Source organism: Pseudopodoces humilis, chromosome 28 (assembly GCF_049639895.1).
Source record: "Pseudopodoces humilis isolate 2021_Gansu_Grassland_sample_001 chromosome 28, ASM4963989v1, whole genome shotgun sequence".
NCBI classification, from domain to species: domain Eukaryota; kingdom Metazoa; phylum Chordata; class Aves; order Passeriformes; family Paridae; genus Pseudopodoces; species Pseudopodoces humilis.
In genome coordinates this window covers 2925470-2943336 of record NC_142227.1, presented here as the reverse complement: position 1 = coordinate 2943336, position 17867 = coordinate 2925470, and the positions used below count along the sequence as shown (strand labels likewise).

Here is a 17867-nt window from a genome sequence, read left to right as displayed (position 1 = left end):
GAGCCCTGACTCATAAAGGTGGGTAGAGAGAGATCCAGTGCTGCCCACAGAGGCTGTGGTGGACACAGGGGGCAGGGGCAGGACCCATCTGGCAGTGCCCCATGTCCTGACCACCAAGCAGCACAGCATTAACCCAGGCTTGACACGGATTCCTGCTCACAGCTGCCAGGGGTTTGACAAAACTCTGCTGTCACCCATCTCCTTTCACCTGCCTGTCAGTGGAGGCTCAGAAACCAGCCTCCTTCCTCCTCCATGCAGTGAGCAGGTGGAAGTTTTTCACTGGATTTCACCTGTTTGGGTCCATCCCCTTCGGATCCTTCCCCTAGGACAGAACCCCCAGGCTGTCATTCCCTGTGGGAGTCACAGTCGCCTCTGCCACGTCCCCCTCAGGCTCCCACCCTCCTCATTTTCCAGCACAGCTCTGCCTGAAGCAGCAGCACAGCCTGCACGCCAGGAATGGTGGTGGAGCAGGGCTTCCTCCCCAGCTCACCGCTAATGCAGGAACGCTGAGCTCTTCCTGGCTGCAGCCAGCACCAGATAAAAGCTAAAGGAGGCATCAATAATTAAAAACCACTCAGAGCTGGTAAGTGCAAACAGGAGCCAACACACGGATCGAAGGCAGAGAGCAGAGTCTGTCAGCTGCTGGGTTGCTCTGAGGGCTCCCACTCCTCTTTTACAGTCCCTGGAACACCTGGAGGGGACACGTGTCCCCAGGGGCTCTGGGGACACGTGGCTTTGGAGAGTGGACACCAGCACTGGGGGTTTGGGGGTGGGGAGCTAGAGTTTGGTCCTGGAATGTAGCTCAGGGAACTGGGGAACCTTGATTTCCAGTACAGCTTTGGCTTAGATCTCGCTGGTTTGCTGCCAGATCCTTTCCTCAGTTCCCTTTCCCATCTCATGTTCATTCCAGGACTGACTCCAGCCAGGATGAGGTCCCTGTTAGTGCCAGCTGCCCTGGGAAATCCGCATTGTCTGAGGGTGCCAGGAACTACTCTCTGCTGAGTTCATGCCTCCTCGTTCAAGTAGGCAAGAGAGCAGCTGAAAATAGGATGGTTTGGTGAGCCACAGGCACTCTTGGTGTCTCTGCAAAACGTGGTGGGCTCTGCCCTTGGCCATCCACTCTGGAGATGTGCTGGACACAGGAGGGAACAACCAGATCCATGGCATGGAGCAGGACAGAGCTGGGGCTCTCCTGTGTTCCTCTGTCCCAGGCTGGCATTCAGGGAAGGAGCTGAAAGGTAAAATCCCCAGGGATAATTCCAGCAGCAGCAACCTCTTTTGCTGGGATCCAGTTTCAAATGGAGCTCCTGGGTGTCCCAAAGCCTGGGTTGGTTTGATTTCTCTGCTGCTGATAAACAAAGGGCTGCTCAGAGCATTTGCCTCTTGATCCCAGCATGGATTTCAAACTCCCTCATCCTTTGGGGCTCTTCCTGGCTCTGCCACCAGCAGGCCACGAGCGTGTGGCTGCTGCAGGGGATGGCTCAGCATCCCGCAGTGGTGACAACCAGGTGTGGGCCGTGGCTACTGCCCAGAGCAGCAGCAGGACCATCCCCTCTTGCTGCTGGGAGTGCCAAGGGTTAACTGTCGTTTTCTCCCATCCAAACACAAATTAATCTCTGGGCTACAGGCTGTGCTGCTCCAGGGCTCATGTCAATCACTGATGGAGGCTGATCAAGACACGTGTGACACCCATCACTCCGTGCTGCCTGCTCCAGGTTTACCTGTGTCACTCTCCTGAGACAGGGGAGCACAGAGGCTGCCTACAGAAAACTGCAATCTTCAGAAAGGAGTTTTGGAAAACGCTGCAAAACATCTCCTCATTCTCTCCTTCCCTTGAAACACGATCTGAAATGTTTCCAGCCTTCGAAAACACACTTTCCTTAAAAAAAACCAAACCACAACTCTTCCCAATAAGGCAACACACACACACAAAACCCTTTAAAACTTTATATTTGGATTAAAATATGCAGATATATGTGCAGCTATATGATGCACACACAGAGTGACTGCACAGAAGGGAAGGTTTTGGAGGGTTTGGAGGGTTTGGAGGGATGGGTGTGTCCATCACATCAGTGAATGTGCCCAGCAAACACCTGTGGCCAGGGAAAGGAACAGGGGCAAGTGCTGGGGCTGGGTTGGCTCCTTGTTGGGACTGACAGGGTCTGGGGCCAGCCTGGCCACTGCCGGGGGAGCCCCCGGTCCTGGCTGGGGAGGAGAGGAAGGGACAGCAGGGATGTCCATGGATGGCATGGAATGGGCAAGAAGAGGGAGAGCCTCCAGTGCCCAGCCCCTCGTCCCTGCCCTGGCCGCTGCCAGCATGCAGCACGTAAATAACACAATGAATAAAAGATTAGGATGAAATGTGAGGCATTAAATATTTAACCTTGTGCCTGCCTGTGCAGTGCCCAGGTACAGCTGGGTCCTGCAATATTTAAAGGTTGTTCCTCACTCGCTTTCACCGCCCCCGAGTGCGGTGACTTCACAGCAGCCGCAGCTGGAGGGGTCGCGGGGGAAGGGACCCTCGGCGGGTTCCCCTCCGGGACGCTGCCCGGCCGCAGCAGCCCCGCGGAGCCCGAGCCCGGCGGCTCCCGGTCCGCCCGAGCCGCGGCCCTCCCGCCTGAGCCGCCGCCGCTCCACCGCCCCACGTTACTTTGAGTGGCAGCTGGCGGCAGCCGCAAGGCCTCGTGGGCCGCGCAGTCTGCCTGCCCGGGCCGCCCGCGGCGGGAGGCCCGCCCGTTCCCGGCGCTGGGCCGGGCCCCGCGGCAAACCCGGGCCGGGCCGCTCCCCGGGCCCGCGGCGGCGGCAGGGACGGGACGGACCGGCCGAGGGCGCCGCCGAGGCGAGGGCGTAGCCAAGGGTTGACTACAACTCCCAGCGTGCCCCGCGGCGCCTCCCCGGGGGCTCTGTCCGCCCACTCGCTCCTCATTGGCCGTTCCGCTCTCCGACGTCACGAGCCCATGTGGGAACCGCGCAGCGCGATTGGCTGGCGCTCCCGCAGCGGCAGCCAATGGCCGGTGCGAGCGCCGCCGCTGCGGGCTGTGGGCCGGTTAAGGTGGAGCGGGCGGAGGGGACGGGATGGGGAAGTCTCCCCGTGTCCCGCCTCTCCCGGTGGGGCTGCCCCGGGCACACCAAGGGCTGGTCCCGGGGGACCCGGCCCGCTCGGTGCCCAGACCCGACTGTGCACCGGGGCCCGCTGCCCCTGGGGGCCCTGGCCCGGCGGGCGCTGTCCGGCTGCACTCGTTTGTGATGTCCGCCCCGCCGGCGGCCGGTGCCGCGCCCGCCCGCAGCGTCGGGGGCGGTGGCAGCGCCCGGCGTCGCTCCCCGGGGACCGGGCCGCCCCAGGGACGGGGGAAACTCCGGACCGCGCGCGTGGCGGGGCCCGGGGCGGGGGAAGCGCCCGGTGAGCCCCGAGCCGGGACAGCCGTGCGGGCGGGCGCCTCCCGGGCGGCTCCGTTCGGGACAGGAGCGGCTGCTCCAGGGCCGGCGCCTTCCCTGGGCTCCCCTTGGTCTCCGGCATCGCCATGCGAGCGCGGGGCCGCCGCGGTCCCGGGGTCGGCGCGGGAGCTCCGGTGCTGCGCTCGCGTTGTCCCGAGCCCCGCGGGAAGGCGCCTCCTTAAAGCGGGCGCGGGCGGCCGGGGCGCGCGGGGCCGGGCGGCCGCTCCCCCGCACCGGGGCCGCCCCAGCCCCGCCCCGGCCCCGCCGGGGGCCAGCGGAGACCCCGGGACCGCCGCCCGCGCCCCGGCGGAGCCGCTCGGCCAGACCCGGGGTCCCCGCCCAGGCGAGGCACCCCCGGGCCCCCGCGGGCGCAGCCCCCGCGGGAGGGGCGGGCAGCAGCGCCCGGGGAGCGGCGGGGCCGGGCCGGGAGCCCGGGCGCTCAGGATGTTCCCGCAGGGACGGCACCCGGTAAGTGCCGCGGGGGCGGCGGGGCCGAGCCGGGCCGGGCCGCGGGAGCGAACCGCAGCCTCCAGCCGGGCTGTCTCTCCTCAGCCCCCGCTCCAGCCCGGGCAGCCCTTCAAGTTCTCGGTGCTGGAAATCTGCGACCGCATCAAGGAGGAATTCCAGTTCCTGCAGGCGCAGTACCACAGGTGCGGTCAGCGGGCCGGGGGCGGAGGGTGCGCCCGGGGCAGAGCTGTGATGGGACAAGGGAGGCTGGAGCAGGGGGGAAAGTGGGGAAGGAGGAGGTGGAGAGAAGGTACCCGGGGAAGGAGAGAGGGGTTTGGGCTGAGGAAACCCTCAGTTGGGGCGCCAGGTCTTGAGCGGGGGTTCCGAGGGGAAGATCAGCCGCGTTTTCTCTGGCTGAGCGGGGTGTAGGGACAGCGAGGGGACAGAGCTCTGGGTGGGTGCTACAGGTGTGTGCCCAGTACAGCCGTGGGGTGCAGGTGCCCCAGGGTGGGTGTGTGACAGCCTTGCAGCCCCGTGAGCCCGCGGGAGCCGTGCTGGGCTTGCCCCGGTCCCAGGGATGGGGACGGGCGGGATGGGGCAGGAGCTGCAGGTCCCTGAGAGGAAGCCCTGGCTCCCCTTTGCAGCCTGAAGCTGGAATGCGAGAAGCTGGTGAGCGAGAAGACGGAGATGCAGAGACATTATGTCATGGTGAGCTGACCCTACCGCGTCCCCCTGGCTCCCCTGAAGGGCTGTCCCCTCTCAGACATGTCTGGGTGCCGGGGCTCCCCTCAGCCTGCCCTGCCCAGTGCTGACCTTGGCGCTGGGGAGATGTCAGGGAGGAAAGAGTTAATCACCATTTCAGCTCTTTTGCTGCTGTCTCGCTGCTCAGCGCTGCTTGAGCCTGGGAATCCTGCCATAGGTTTTGTCTCTTTTTTTGGGGGGAGTGTTGTTTTGGTTTGTTGTTTTTTTTTACCTTTTCCTATCTGGCCTTGTAAGAGAGCTCCCCACTCCTCTGTCTCTGTCTCCCAAGGGGTGGGTATTTAAGAACTGATTCTCCAAGGCTCGTGGTTTGGGTGGAAGGGGAAGGAGCAGAGCAGGAGCCCTCCAGTGTTGCCAATGAGGGGTTAACAGGCCCCAGGGCAGACTGAGCTGGGCACCAGCCAGGAGCAGGGGAGCTACTGGGAGGAAGGAAAGAGGACAGAGGCAACAGAGCAGTTCCTTCTCCTTCAGCATCTGACCTTACTGGCCCCTCTGGGGAAAGGGGAACCCATTTTGCATCCAAGAGGCAAAAAGATGTGAACTTGGGCAAGCCCCATCCCAGGGGTGAATACAGCCCTGTCTGTGAGGCTGGGGTGTTGATATTGCAGGGCATGTTCCTCTCACCCATCAGCTGGGATCCCTCCCCACATTCTGGAGGCTCAGGGATTTCCAGAAGTGGATTGCTGCCTTTGGAATAGGCTTTGCTGGAGGAAAGCAGCTCCTCTGGTCCCCTCTTCTCCCCAGGTGTGAGGGATTGGGGTCAGCACCCCTGGCAGAGTCACTGGTGGCTGCTGAAGGGTGTAACCTGTTGTCTTCTTTGCTCTGCACAGGCTGAGTGGGTGGGCAGATGTGCCAGGGTGTGAAAACAGGTTCCAAGTGGGGTGGCACAGGCCAGGCCAGGATCTGGGGGGCAGCAGGACTGGCTTGCCCTGGCATAAACCAGTGCAGAAACTGCAGGTGTTAACTGCTCCCTACCTTGTCCCAGGCTCCTGGCACAGCATCCCAGCCATTCCTCGTGGGCTGGAGCCAGCCAAACCCCAGGCTGGGGCTGGGCCAGTTGCTCTGGATAGCTCCTAACCAGGCTGTGTTGTGGTTTTCCTCTCAGTACTACGAGATGTCCTACGGCCTGAACATTGAAATGCACAAGCAGGTAAGTGCAGTGGGGGCCAGGCCAGCAGCAGGGGAGGGTGAGGAAGAGGTTGAGGTTGGAGACTTCGTTGGAAAATGATCTCCCTTGAGCCCGTGTAGCTTGCAAAGGGATCCAGCAGTTGTCAGGATGTGTTATTGAGTTCCCCATCCCAAAGAGGAGCTGCTCAGAGCCCTGCTGTGAGCCCTGGTGCCTCCCTGCAGTGCTTCCCTGGGGCCCCACTTGAAGGAGGGATATGGAGGAAACAGCAGGAGCTAGAGCCCAGAGGCAAATGGATTGTCTTTCTTTTCTTTTTTTCTTAATCCCCTTTTCCTTTCCCAAAGCCAGAGGAGTGTTTTCACCCTTCCCTGGTTCCCCTTTTGTTCCAGCGTTAATTTGCTTTCCTTCTTCAGATTTATCAATCTAGTCATCATGGGCTCTCTGCCAGGGAAATTAGTTTGGACCAATGCCTGACAAAGTGGCAAGTCAACTGCCATATCCCTCCAGCTGGCTCAGCCCCTCCGAGTTTGCTCCTTTTGTTAGCAGGGAGCGTGGTGGAGACCACGAGCACATTCCTGCCACCCTTTCATGCTCCAAAATCCAGTGGGGCTGGGAGCCAGGGGTGGCCCAAGCCCGGTGGGGCCAGGGACTGCCCACGGGGTGATGGCCAAGTGGTTGAGAAGTGGGAGCCCGGGCAGGAGAGGGGGGTCTCTGGCTCTGTGGGCATGGTGGCAGTGGCTGAGGGAGCAGCTGGGATCTGCAGGTGAGCACAGGGTGCTGGTGGGTGTGGGGCACAGCTGGGAAATGTTCCCTTTGTTCTCCCTTGGCTCCGAGCCTGGTTTGACCTCCGCAACACCGGTGGGGATTGTCAGAAACCTGAGCTGATAAAACCCTTCCGAGCAGCCAGTCCCGGGGTGGATTTACAGCAGGGGGGGAATCCAGTTTTCCCCAGGAGATGTGGGTTTTCTCCTGGAGAGGCTGGGCTGGAAGGCTCAGCCCCTTTCCTCGGAAGCGCCGCTTGCCCTGGTGGGAACGCTTGTGGGTTTGTCTGCAACCACAGAGCCTCTCCTCAGAGGATGCACCGGGTTTTCTGCATTCCCTTGTGGGCAGGGGCAGGTCTGGGGGTGCCTCTGAAGGAGCAGGGGGAGCTCAGGGCTCGATGGGGATGGGAACGGAGCCCTTGCTCCGGGTCAGGGCGGGTACAACCAGCAGAGCCTTGCGGGATTTGCTGGTGCGATGCCAAGAGAGCTGAATCTGTGCAATCCTGCTTGGTCTGCCCTGCTTTGAGCTGGATGTTTGGGAAGGGAAGGCACAGGCAGGGCCCGCTGCCAGTGCCTGTGGCTCGGCTCCCCTCCATCCCTGCCCGCTGGCCACGGCAGCCCGCAAAGCCGGGATGGGTTTGGGCTGAGCAAAGCCAGCTGGGCTGCGAAAGGACTGACAGCTTGGAGCTTGCCTTGGCCTGGGGCCACGGAGGGATTTAGCCGTGGGTTCCCTCCCATGTGCCTGGCAGCCTAAGGGGGTCCAGCAGCCCTGGGCAGAGCCCTCCCTTGGCAGCAGCTCGGGAAATCCCAGCAGGGATGCAGAGGCAGCAGGAGAATTTCCGCCAAGAGGGCGTGGGTGGGAGGGTTGAACTCCTCCGCCAAGGCTGAGTGTTTGTTTGCAGGATGCTTGGCTGCAGGAGGGGGACAGGATGGGGCTCGGAGCCCTCCATCTCTGCTGATACCTGCTGATACCTGCTTCCTCTTTCAGGCAGAGATTGTCAAGAGACTGAGTGCCATTTGTGCCCAGATTATTCCCTTCCTGACGCAGGAGGTAAGGAGGAGGTAGGGGGTGTGCATCAGATCGCTCTGGCTTCTTGGGAAGGGGCGAATCAAAGTCCAGCCTGAACAACGGGAGGTTTTGGGGAAGAAAACCTTCCTGGCTGGGCTGGAGGGCTGGGAGAAGGGGCTGTGCAGCGTGGAGCCAAGTGCTCCTTCCAGCCAGGAGCACGGTGTGACCACCCCCCTGCTCTTCCTCCCCAGCACCAGCAGCAGGTCCTGCAGGCAGTGGAACGGGCCAAGCAGGTGACCATGGGGGAGCTCAACAGCATCGTCGGGGTGAGCTGTGCTGCCTGGCTGCGGGCAAAGACTCCTTCCTGCCTGGGGGTTCGGGCCCTGCAGCGATGGGGAAAGTCGGGGTTTTGACTGTTTTGATGCACCCGTTGTGGTGAAGGGATTTGCCACGGTGTCCTGAAGATGTGGGTGCCCTTTGGGATGCCCCCTGAGCAGGGCAGAGCCATGGCCTGGGCTGTGCCGTGTGTTTGGGGTCCTGTCTGCAGCAGGGAGGAACTTGCGGGTGGAGGGGGCATAGGAGAAAAACAAAGTGCAGAGAGAGAGAATAGAAGAGGCTGTGCTGAGCCTGCTGAAGCCTCAGAGCCCGGGGAAGGGGCAGGGGGTGTGACCCAGCCTGTGCAGCCCCCACAGCTCCGCCGGCCCCTCCTCGTCTCATCCCATCGCGCTTCGCATCGCAGCCCGCGGGGAGGGGAGGGCCGGGCATGGCTGCGGCTGCCTCCTCCACATCCAGGGCCATTTGCTCTTTCTCTTTCAGCAGCAGCAGCTTCAGCACCTCTCCCACCACGCATCCCCCCTCCCGCTGACACCCCACCCCTCCAGCATGCAGCCCTCTAGCCTGAGTGTGGCCAGCGGCACCGCGGGGCTCCTGGCCCTCTCGGGGGCACTGATGGCACAGGCTCAGCTGGCCACCAAGGAGGACAGAGTGGCCCAGGATGGGGAGAACAGAGGTAAGGGGAAGAAGCACAGCTGGGTTAACCCTCTAAAGGCTGGCTGTGTCAGTGCAGCGCACAGGGATCCTCTGCCTCTTTCCTGAGGCTCCTGCATCCCTGGGGATGGCAAATCCAGCTCATGAAATGCCTGCAGCCCCAGGAGGCTGGCTCTGATTCTGACCCGGGAGCTGCTGCTCTGCAGTGATGCTGTGTGTGCAGCCCCGGCTCTGGGCAAGTGTTTGTGCACACACACAGGTCTCCCTGCTCCCCTGGGTGTTTCCAGGGTCCCCCCTCCATGAGACCACCACAAAGAAATCCTCTCTTTTTATACCACGTTTAACACCAAGTAAAGATCTGATATTTAAAGATGAGACTTTTAGGGAAAATACTGGTAGAAACTGTGACAGCCACAGGCCTGGGGCAAGGAATTTAGAAAGCAGAGCCTCATTGAGTGTGTTGTGCCGTGTAAATTACACTAATTCCTAGTCCATATGGGTGCCTCCTCCTGTCAGGATCACCGAGTGCCTTACAAACATCATCAATATTTAATCATTATTAAATCAGTGCTCTGAATGCTACTGGCAGGCCTGGGCCAAATTAGTGACGCTGCCCAGCTTTGCTCGTGGCCTGTTGCTGCTGAAGGGCTGCACAAAGAAGCTGCTCTGGGCTCAAATCACCTTTTCAGAGCACAGGCATCGAGTGGTTGTGCTGAGAGGAGGCTGGGACAAGGAGAGAGGCTCTGGCCAGCGCTGTGGGCTAGAAACAGGCAGCCAAATTTAGCAGGAGTGATGTTTCCCTGCAGACTCCCCTGGGGAAGGTGCTGACTGAAATGCACTTGGGTCAGGACCCAAGAGCAGCAGCAAAGCCGGGCACGGGGTGGGGTTTGCTGCAGGTTCTCGTGGTCTGGTTTGGCTTGTAAGATTTCGAGGTGGTGAAAAGAGCAGCAGGAGACTGTCGGTGGCAGCTCTGCCCCCCCTGCACACACAGCTGTCTGCAGTTCAAATCCTGTCCGTGTTTCTTTAAGGATGGCTTCCACAAAGGAGGAAAACAAAGTCCAGAGAGAGAATAAAAGCAGGCTGGGCTGTGCTGAGCCTGCTTAACCCTCAGAGCCCGGGCAGCCCGTGCTTCCAGCCAGAACTTCTCTCAGCCTGGGTGTCTGGCTGTGGTGAGGGCCATTCCTTATTTTTAAAGGGAAAAAAAAAAAAAAAAAAAGGTTGAAATGCTCCATCTGTCTGGGGTTAATTCTCTGTGCTCTGCCACAGTTAGCCAGAGCTGGTGTGAGTCAAGCTGAGCCAGGGGTGCAGGGCTGATGGCAGGCATCTGGTCCCACTCCAGACCACGGCCTTGGAGCAGCGCCTGCAAGAATCCCTCAGCTTCCCATCCCTGCCAGCCTCTTTTTGCCAGCAGGGACCTGGACTCGTTCTCTCCAAGTGCTGGTGGATCTTTAGGAGCACAAATCAGCCAGGGAAGGTTGCTGAACCCCAGCCCAAAACCCTGTGCTTGGATTTGCAGTAAATGCTTGGCACTTCTTCCCCGGGCTCGGGGAAGTGGAGCTGCTTTGCTGTGCATGTATAAAAGCCTCAGAGTTTCCAAGCAGGGCTTCTAGGCATGGCTTCCTAAGGAAATAGGATGGGTGTGATTCAGGGGATCTCAGCTGGCCGAACAGCTCATCCCCTCCTGGTGGCTTTGGACCTGTTGTCATGTCTAGGGAAGAGATTCCAAAGCTGGGATCATTTATTGGACGGAGGTGGGTGGATAGAGATTCCCCTGCTTCCCTGAGGAACACCAAGGTGCTGACCTCCCATTAGACAGCAGAGAATCCACACCTCAGGTGGGCAAAGTGGGAAATCAGGTGTGATTTGTTTGTTTGATTGTTTTCTAAACCTGTGTCCTGCTGTTTCCTGCCTTGCCCTGCTGTGCCCCTCTCTCCTTCCTGCCTGGGTATGTGGGGCACAACCTCTTCCTGTCCTCCCCTCTGCTCTGACATGGAACTGGGATGCTCTCCCTGCTGCTGCCTGGTTCCAGAACACACCCCAAGCCGGGTAAGTTGTGACAGGCAAGTGGCCTCAGCTGGCCCTGGTGGCATCTCCAGTGTGCTCCAAGCTGGGCACTGGCTCCTGGGAAGGGATGGGGCTGCTGGGTGAGCTTTGCTGGCCTGGGTGGGCTGTGTTTGCATCAGGGTTTTGTAACTGAAGGTTCTGGGCCACCTCAATTCAGTCTTTGCTGATGCAAGGAGCTAAAGATCAAGGGCTGCTCCCAAAATAACCAGCTCTGTCCTTTTCAAGGAGTTTCCAGTTTAGGAATCATTCTGAACAGGTCTCAGAGCTCTCAGCCCCTCTGCAGTCCTTGGCTGCCCCCTCCCTTTTAGCATCCCCCAGTCCCAGAGCTGTGACTCCTTTCCCAGGCTCCCCAGTAGCTCTGCAGAATCCATGCTACAAGCAGGGGAAGGAAGGGTTAATAATCTCCGTTGGGTAACCGTGGGCATTGATCTTGGGCTTGCAAGGTGGGAGAGGAGGGAGCAGAGGAGGTGTCTGTGGTGCCAGGACTGCCCAGGCACCTCCTGCAGAGATGGCCTGGGGACAGGGATGGCCCTTTCTGCTCCCTGGGTCTGTGCCAGAGCTGCTGATGTGACGCTGCTGGGAGCAATCAGCTGCAGGGAGCCCTGGCACGGGACATCTCCATCCATCGCTGTGTGGCTGCTGCAGCACGGGTGTGGGGACACCAGGGGATTTGTGTGACACCCCTGCACTGCCAGCAGCACCCGGGGAGCAGAGCTCTTCTTCCTGCTTGGCCCCATTCTGCTCCCCAGCCCTCATAGCAGGGTTGAGGTGAAGTAAACACCTCAAAAGCAGTGGGGATTTTCTGCTCCACCCTGGCTCGTTGTCTCTGCAGGGGTGGATCTCTCTCTGGTGGTGCTGGGGATGTTCCTCACTCGGCTCTGGGTTTTGGGGTCCCTCCCACCAGCCAGGGAGATGCTTTGCCAGGATGGAGGTGGTTGTGGAGCAGGGCTTGGCTCCACTGGGAGGTGAGGGCTGGCTGGCTGCCGTCACAGTGGCTCACACACCTTCCTCTCCCTCTCTGCCTCAGAGCATTTCTTCTTCCCCTCCCGAGAGCCTGCAGGACGAGGAGCGGACGGGGCTGAAGCGCAAGCGGGAGGAGAAGGAGCTGCCTGGGCATTCTGTGAGTGCACCAAGGGCTGGGGCTGGGCTGGGGAGCCCTGTGCCTGCCCTGCTGGATGGGGTTGGTGTCCTGTGAGCAAGAACAAACCAAATGAGCAGCCCCTGGGAGCCCCCTCAGCCCGAGGTGTGGGTCGCTGCCAGCAGGACATGGTTGGTGTTGGTCCATGGGTACAGGAGAACATGGGTCCCTCTGCTGTCTGGGGTCCTGGGGCAGAACACAGAGCCTGGTCCAGCATTTCCCTGTCTTGACTGAGCCTTTCTGGATTTCTCCCTCCTTGCAGGACAGCGATGGGGACAAGAGTGACTACAACCTGGTGGTGGACGAGGTAAGCCCTTCCAGCCTGGCAAGGTATCCTGCTCAAGCTGAAGTTGTTTGTTTTAGGACTCTGATTCCCCAGCTTTGGGGTTCTTCAGGCTCCAGCTCATTGCTGCTGGGCAGCAGTGGCCAGCCAGGACACGTGCCAGCCCCACTCCAGTGCGTTGTGCCAGCCAAGACTGATTCCACTCCCACTGCTCTGGGAAGGCTGTGCCAGCTCAGCTTTGCCAGCCACAGGCTTGGCTCTGCTTCACAATCCCCTTTCAGCCCCTCTGCTGCAGCATCCCATATGGGGAGGCTGATAAGCTGGGATGAGAGCTCCATGGAGCTGGGCTTGCTGCTGGCAGCTCCTGTGGGAGGAGGTGGCAGGAGCCTCACGGCACACCCTGGCCCTGCCAGCCCAGGCCCCGAGCCCATGTCCTGCCCTGCCTGGCCCTCAAGCAGCCTCAATTTTAACTCAGTGCAGGGAATTCACTGAATCTTGTGCTGGAACTGCCACGTGCTTCTGGTACAGCCTTTCCTGACTGAGGCACACGTGACAGAGCTCGATCCCAGCCACCACTATTCTTGGTGAAGATGTTTTTGGGGACATACTTGTTCCTTTCCTAGAAGACAAAGGGAAGAGAAAGACATGAGGTCTTTTTTACTTGTGCCACTTTCATTAGAAAATACAAGCCCTGAAAGGAAGATCAGCAGGAATTTCTGCAGAAAATGACACTTATGAAAGCTACTCATTGTGGTGATAAAAAGTCACAGACCTGGTTGAGTGGTTATAGGAGTGCAAGAGCTGAGGGGTGGCCTTGCCTCTGAAATGGCAGCCTTGTCTCAGCTCCTCATGTGTGCTGATCCCCATTCCCTCGTGAAGGCAGCCATGGCCACCAGTGTCCTCTGAACCTGCTGTCACCTCTCATTTTGTTCAAAGAGAAAAATCGAGGCCGTTTCTCATCCAGGGGAGCAGAACGGAGCCCTCTGAGCGGATGCTCCTCATTTGGGCCGAGGGGACCGATGGTGGCCCTGGGTTGGCTCCCCAAGGTCCCTGCCATGCCTGCCCTCCTACACAGAGGGGTTCCTGCTTCCCACAGAGCTGTTGTCCCCCCAGGACCCTCCCTCGGAGGCCGGCAGCCCTGGCCACTCGCCCGGCCCCTGCCCGGCTGCACCGCGCCGGGAGCTGCCCGAGAGCCCCGCGTCCATCGGCTCCAGCGGGAGCGCTGCACCCCTCCAGCCCAAGGAGCAGAACCCGGTAAGGAGCCCCTGGGCTGGGGGTGGGATGTGGGACCAGAGCACAGCCCTGATTTTCTCTCTCTGGCCAGTCTGCTGCAGCGCCAAAGGGGCACAGAAATGCGGGTGGCTTGTACCCACTGCCGCTCCCCCACCCTGGGGCAGAGGTCTGTGCCCTTGGGGTAGGGTAAGTGCTGCTGAGCAGAGGACAGGCTCTGCAGTGTTCTCCACCTGCCTGCCTGCAGGATTCCCCAGAGCTGCTCATAGCAATTGATTTTTCCTTCTTTTTCTTTTTTTTTTTTTCTTTTTTTTCTGGTTGTTTTTTTTCCCTCCTCCTTCCTTGCCAAGCACCAGTCCAGTGCTTAGATTGAAACATCAGCATGTGGGAAGGGGGAAGGGACGTTTCTGCCACTCCTTGGCCTCCCAGCCACCGCAGGGACCAAGTGATACGTCCCCCCATCTGGGGTCAGGAGCCAGCTGGGGGCTGCGGGCGGCAGCGAGCAGCAGCTCCCCGGCACAATCGGATTAGAGCAGACAAAGCGCCCTGAGCAATCTGCCAGCACAGCACGTAGCTTTTCTCTGTTATTAATTTTTTTTTTCCTTTTTTTTTTTTTTTTTTTTTTTTTTTTTTCTCCTTTGCTGGTGTCGACAAAATCCCCAGACAGAAAAAGCAGAAGAAATAGGAGAGGCGAGGAATGAAATAGCTGTGGGGATCGGAGAGGCCGGTTCATGCCAGGCATCCTCCTGGTCTCAGGCTGGGGATGGGGGAGCTCCCCCCATGCAGCAGGAGTTTTGCTTGGGGGAGCAGCAGATGTGTCTGTGCTGGTGGGCACTGCAAGGTTGGGGCAGTTTGGGGTGACCCAAAGCTTGTGTGGGGTATTTTCACCTGTGGGCAGAGTGGGGACGTGCAAAGGAGAGGAGATGGGATCAGGCTCTGGATGGCCAGTCCCTGCCCAGCTCCATTCAGGAGCTCCTTCCACCCTGCAGGGTGCGGAGGCTGCTGGCCCAGCTGTGGTGCTGGGGAGGGCTGGCCCCACTGCTGAAGCTGCTTTTCTTTCCTCTGCTGCACAGACCGACTCTGTGGCCAGTGCTCCCACCTCCAAGCCCTCCTCTTCCTCGCCACCCCGTGACTCGCTCACGCCTGGCCCCGGGCCCAGCTCGGCTGTCCCGCTCCGGCCACCCCCGGCCAAGGCCCCCAGCACCGACACCGTCAGTGAGTGTCCGGGGCCAGCACGGGGCCTGCTCTGCTGTGACAGCGCCGTGGGGCAGGGATGGAGGGAGGCAGGACCCTGTCTGCCACCAGCAGAGCTGGCAGGGCTCCATAAAATCAGACTTATGAACCACGGCTGACAGCAGCACCTCTGCCATTGCCACATGCCTGACTGCCTGGTGGGCTCGGAGCTGCCCAGGGTGGTGGTCGGGGTAAGGCGAGGGTTTACTCTGCTTGTCTCTGACGAGTTGCCATTTCCGTGGGGCTGATGAAGCTGGGTGCTTCAGGGCTTGGCTGTGGGGCTGGAGGGGGTGGCTGTGCAGTCACCAGGTGCCTCTGTCCCCCGGGTGACGCTCGCTCGCGCCCGTGGGCCAGGGCCAAGACGCGGGTCTCTCCTCGTGCAGCTCTCCGCAGCCCCCTGAGCTCCTCCAGCCCCTACACGTCCTCCCTGGGGATGCCCCACGCCGCCCTCAGCGGGGAGCTCCCGGCCCCCGGCCTCTACATGGGCATCCACCTCTCACCCCAGGTCAGCAGCGCGGTGCTCTACGGCCGCTCCCCCATGGTAAGTCACCGAGGGAGAGGCTGGGTGTGCTGCCTGTCCCTGGGCAAACGTCTGGGGCTTGAGCTGGGGGGTGCGGCCGTAGGAAGGGCTCCCTTCCAGAGGTGGCTGGGTTGTGAGGCTGCTGGAGGCTGCAGCACGCTCAGAGAAGCCTCTGCTGGTTCCACTGGTGTAACAGTGTCTGGGGGAACCCATTCTGGCCCCTGTCACTGCTGTGAGGACACAGGGAGCTTGCTTAGAGCCAGGCTGGCCTGGTCCAGGGTGTGCAGGGAAAGGCCTGAGCCCAGCTTTGGTGTCCTCTGCTCTGCTCCTCATGTGCCCTTTGCTTTGTGCAGGTGGCGTTTGAGTCACACCCTCACCTGAGGGCTTCTGCCCTCTCCTCTTCGCTCTCCACCATCCCTGGAGGGAAGCCGTAAGTGGCTGCACATGGGGCTGCAGGGAGGGAGGGGACGAGGGGCTGAGCCAGCTGCTGGGAACATCTCCCTGCCAAGGGCTCACCCAGGGCAGGGCAGGGCTGAGGGGGAGCCGCTCCAATCCCGAGTCCAGCACGGCAATTTCATTCCTGGCAGCTGGCGGTCAAAAGGAGCTGGCTAATTAAACCGCTCATTAGCCAGAGCACAACGGGCACCTTCCACCTTGGCTTGAGCGTGGCTAACACAGAGGTCACCTCCTGCCCTCGGGCATCACACAGGGGTTGTTCAGCTCCCTTTTAGTGCCTACTCCTTCCATGTCCTGACTCCAAACCGTGCTGCCTGTGTCGGACCCGCTGGGACCCCCGCGATTCTGCCGTCCACGCAGGATTCTGCTCTGGTTCTCACTGCTCTGCTCCCTTCCAGTGCCTACTCCTTCCACGTCAGCGCTGACGGGCAGATGCAGCCGGTGCCTTTCCCCCCCGACGCCCTCATCGGCTCCGGCATCCCCCGGCACGCGCGGCAGCTGCACACCCTGAGCCACGGCGAGGTGGTCTGTGCCGTCACCATCAGCAACTCCACACGACACGTCTACACCGGGGGCAAGGGCTGTGTCAAGGTGTGGGACGTGGGGCAGCCGGGCACCAAGACGGCCGTGGCTCAGCTGGACTGCCTGGTGAGGAGGAGGAGGAGGAGGAGGAGAAAAGCCTTTGGGGTGGGGCTGGGAAGGGAAATGTGCCCCTGTTCTGGTGGAGGGGACAGAGGGGCCTTTCACATCTGCAGTGAGAGAAGGAGATGTGTCTCCTGCAAGCCCCTGTGTGCTCATCATCTCCTTCTTGCCTTGCCCTGTTGCCTGGGACCCCCGTTCAGAACCGTGACAACTACATCCGTTCCTGCAAGCTGCTCCCCGACGGCCGCAGCCTGATCGTGGGGGGGGAGGCCAGCACCCTGTCCATCTGGGACCTGGCAGCCCCCACACCCCGCATCAAGGCTGAGCTCACCTCCTCTGCCCCCGCCTGCTACGCCCTGGCCATCAGCCCTGATGCCAAAGTCTGCTTCTCCTGCTGCAGCGACGGCAACATCGTGGTGTGGGACCTGCAGAACCAGACTATGGTGAGGTGAGTGTGCGGCAGGCACAGGGAGAGATGCTGGCTCTCCAGGAGCTGGCTGCCCTGATAGTTGTGCCCTCCCTCTCTCCATCCCCCTCTTTCCCAGGCAGTTTCAAGGCCACACGGACGGTGCCAGCTGCATTGACATCTCTAACTATGGCACCAAGCTCTGGACAGGGGGGCTGGACAACACCGTGCGCTGCTGGGACCTGCGGGAGGGGCGGCAGCTGCAGCAGCACGACTTCAGCTCCCAGGTAGGGCTGGGGCCCTGTGGCAGCACCTGGGGCCAGGTGGCACCTGCTGGGCCACGGCGTGAGCCTGTCTGTCCCCTCAGATCTTCTCCCTGGGCTACTGCCCAATGGGAGAGTGGCTGGCGGTGGGGATGGAGAGCAGCAACGTGGAGATCCTGCATGTCACCAAACCCGACAAGTACCAGCTGCACCTCCACGAGAGCTGTGTCCTCTCTCTCAAATTCGCCTCCTGCGGTAGGCAAGGGCCATTTTTTCTGCTTGGGCTGTGGATAGCCTCAGATTTATCCCTTTGGTTCATTCCCCCATGCTCAGCTCTCCTGAATGCAGTCCCAGATGTTGACAGCCACTTTGTCTCCTGTCCCAGGGAAGTGGTTTGTGAGCACGGGGAAGGACAACCTGCTCAACGCCTGGCGGGCGCCCTATGGAGCCAGCATCTTCCAGGTGGGCTGAGGGATTTCTGCAGGGGGATGATGCTGGCTCCAGGCACCAGCCCTGCTCTCATCTCCTGCCCTCTCACTCACAGTGTAAGGAGTCCTCGTCAGTCCTGAGCTGTGACATCTCTGTCAATGACAAGTTCATCGTTACGGGCTCTGGTGATAAGAAGGCCACAGTCTATGAGGTGGTTTACTGACTCCTGTCCCCATCCCTGCTCCATCAGGAACGGGGGCACACCTTGCCCAAAGCCACCAAGGTTCACAGAGGCCTCCAGTGTTGGACCTGCCCTCCTGCAGCTCTACTTTTCTTCCTCCTCCACTGCTTTCAGACTCCAAACAAAGGCCCCAGCCCCATTCTCCTGCGTGAGGCTGGAGGGCTGGGTGTGTAGCCTGGCATCTCCTGAGGCTGGACAAGGGCTGGGCTGGACAGCCTGGGCACTGTCTGTCCCTCAGGCCGGCTGCACAGGGAGCTAGACAAAGCCTGAGAGTGTGTGTCTCCTGAATTACTGCTACTGATTTAATGGCACCCATTTTCTGCTGCAGAAACAGCTGTAAATTATCAGTAAAGAAATGTATTTAACTATGTTTTCAATCCCTTACTAATAAAAATGAACAAAAGAAGGGCTGGGCTAGTTCTGGGCAGGGTCTTTTGC

At 60.5% G+C, this 17867-nt stretch overlaps 1 protein-coding gene across 5 annotated transcripts; it reads left to right on the top strand.

Annotated features, from left to right (window-relative positions):
* Nucleotides 1–3778: 3778 nt before the first annotated feature.
* Nucleotides 3779–17835, top strand: TLE2 (TLE family member 2, transcriptional corepressor). Of its 5 annotated transcripts, none has more exons than XR_015774625.1 (20): nt 3779–3903; nt 3988–4085; nt 4527–4590; nt 5747–5791; nt 7517–7579; nt 7789–7863; nt 8354–8546; nt 10554–10570; nt 11616–11708; nt 11989–12033; nt 13123–13263; nt 14313–14454; nt 14856–15013; nt 15346–15422; nt 15847–16096; nt 16291–16538; nt 16640–16783; nt 16864–17014; nt 17145–17221; nt 17304–17835. XR_015774625.1 is itself a non-coding variant. In XM_088067623.1 (20 exons), exons 1-20 carry the CDS (start codon nt 3880–3882, stop codon nt 17409–17411), a joined length of 2214 nt encoding a protein of 737 aa, XP_087923749.1. In that variant the 5' UTR covers nt 3779–3879; the 3' UTR covers nt 17412–17835. The 5 variants fall into 5 exon arrangements, 4 of the variants coding, with proteins under 4 accessions (XP_087923749.1, XP_087923748.1, XP_014115388.2 ...); XM_088067623.1 differs by having other exon boundaries at nt 8357–8546; nt 16636–16783; XM_088067622.1 differs by having other exon boundaries at nt 16864–17018.
* The last annotated feature ends 32 nt before the right edge of the window (nt 17836–17867 follow it).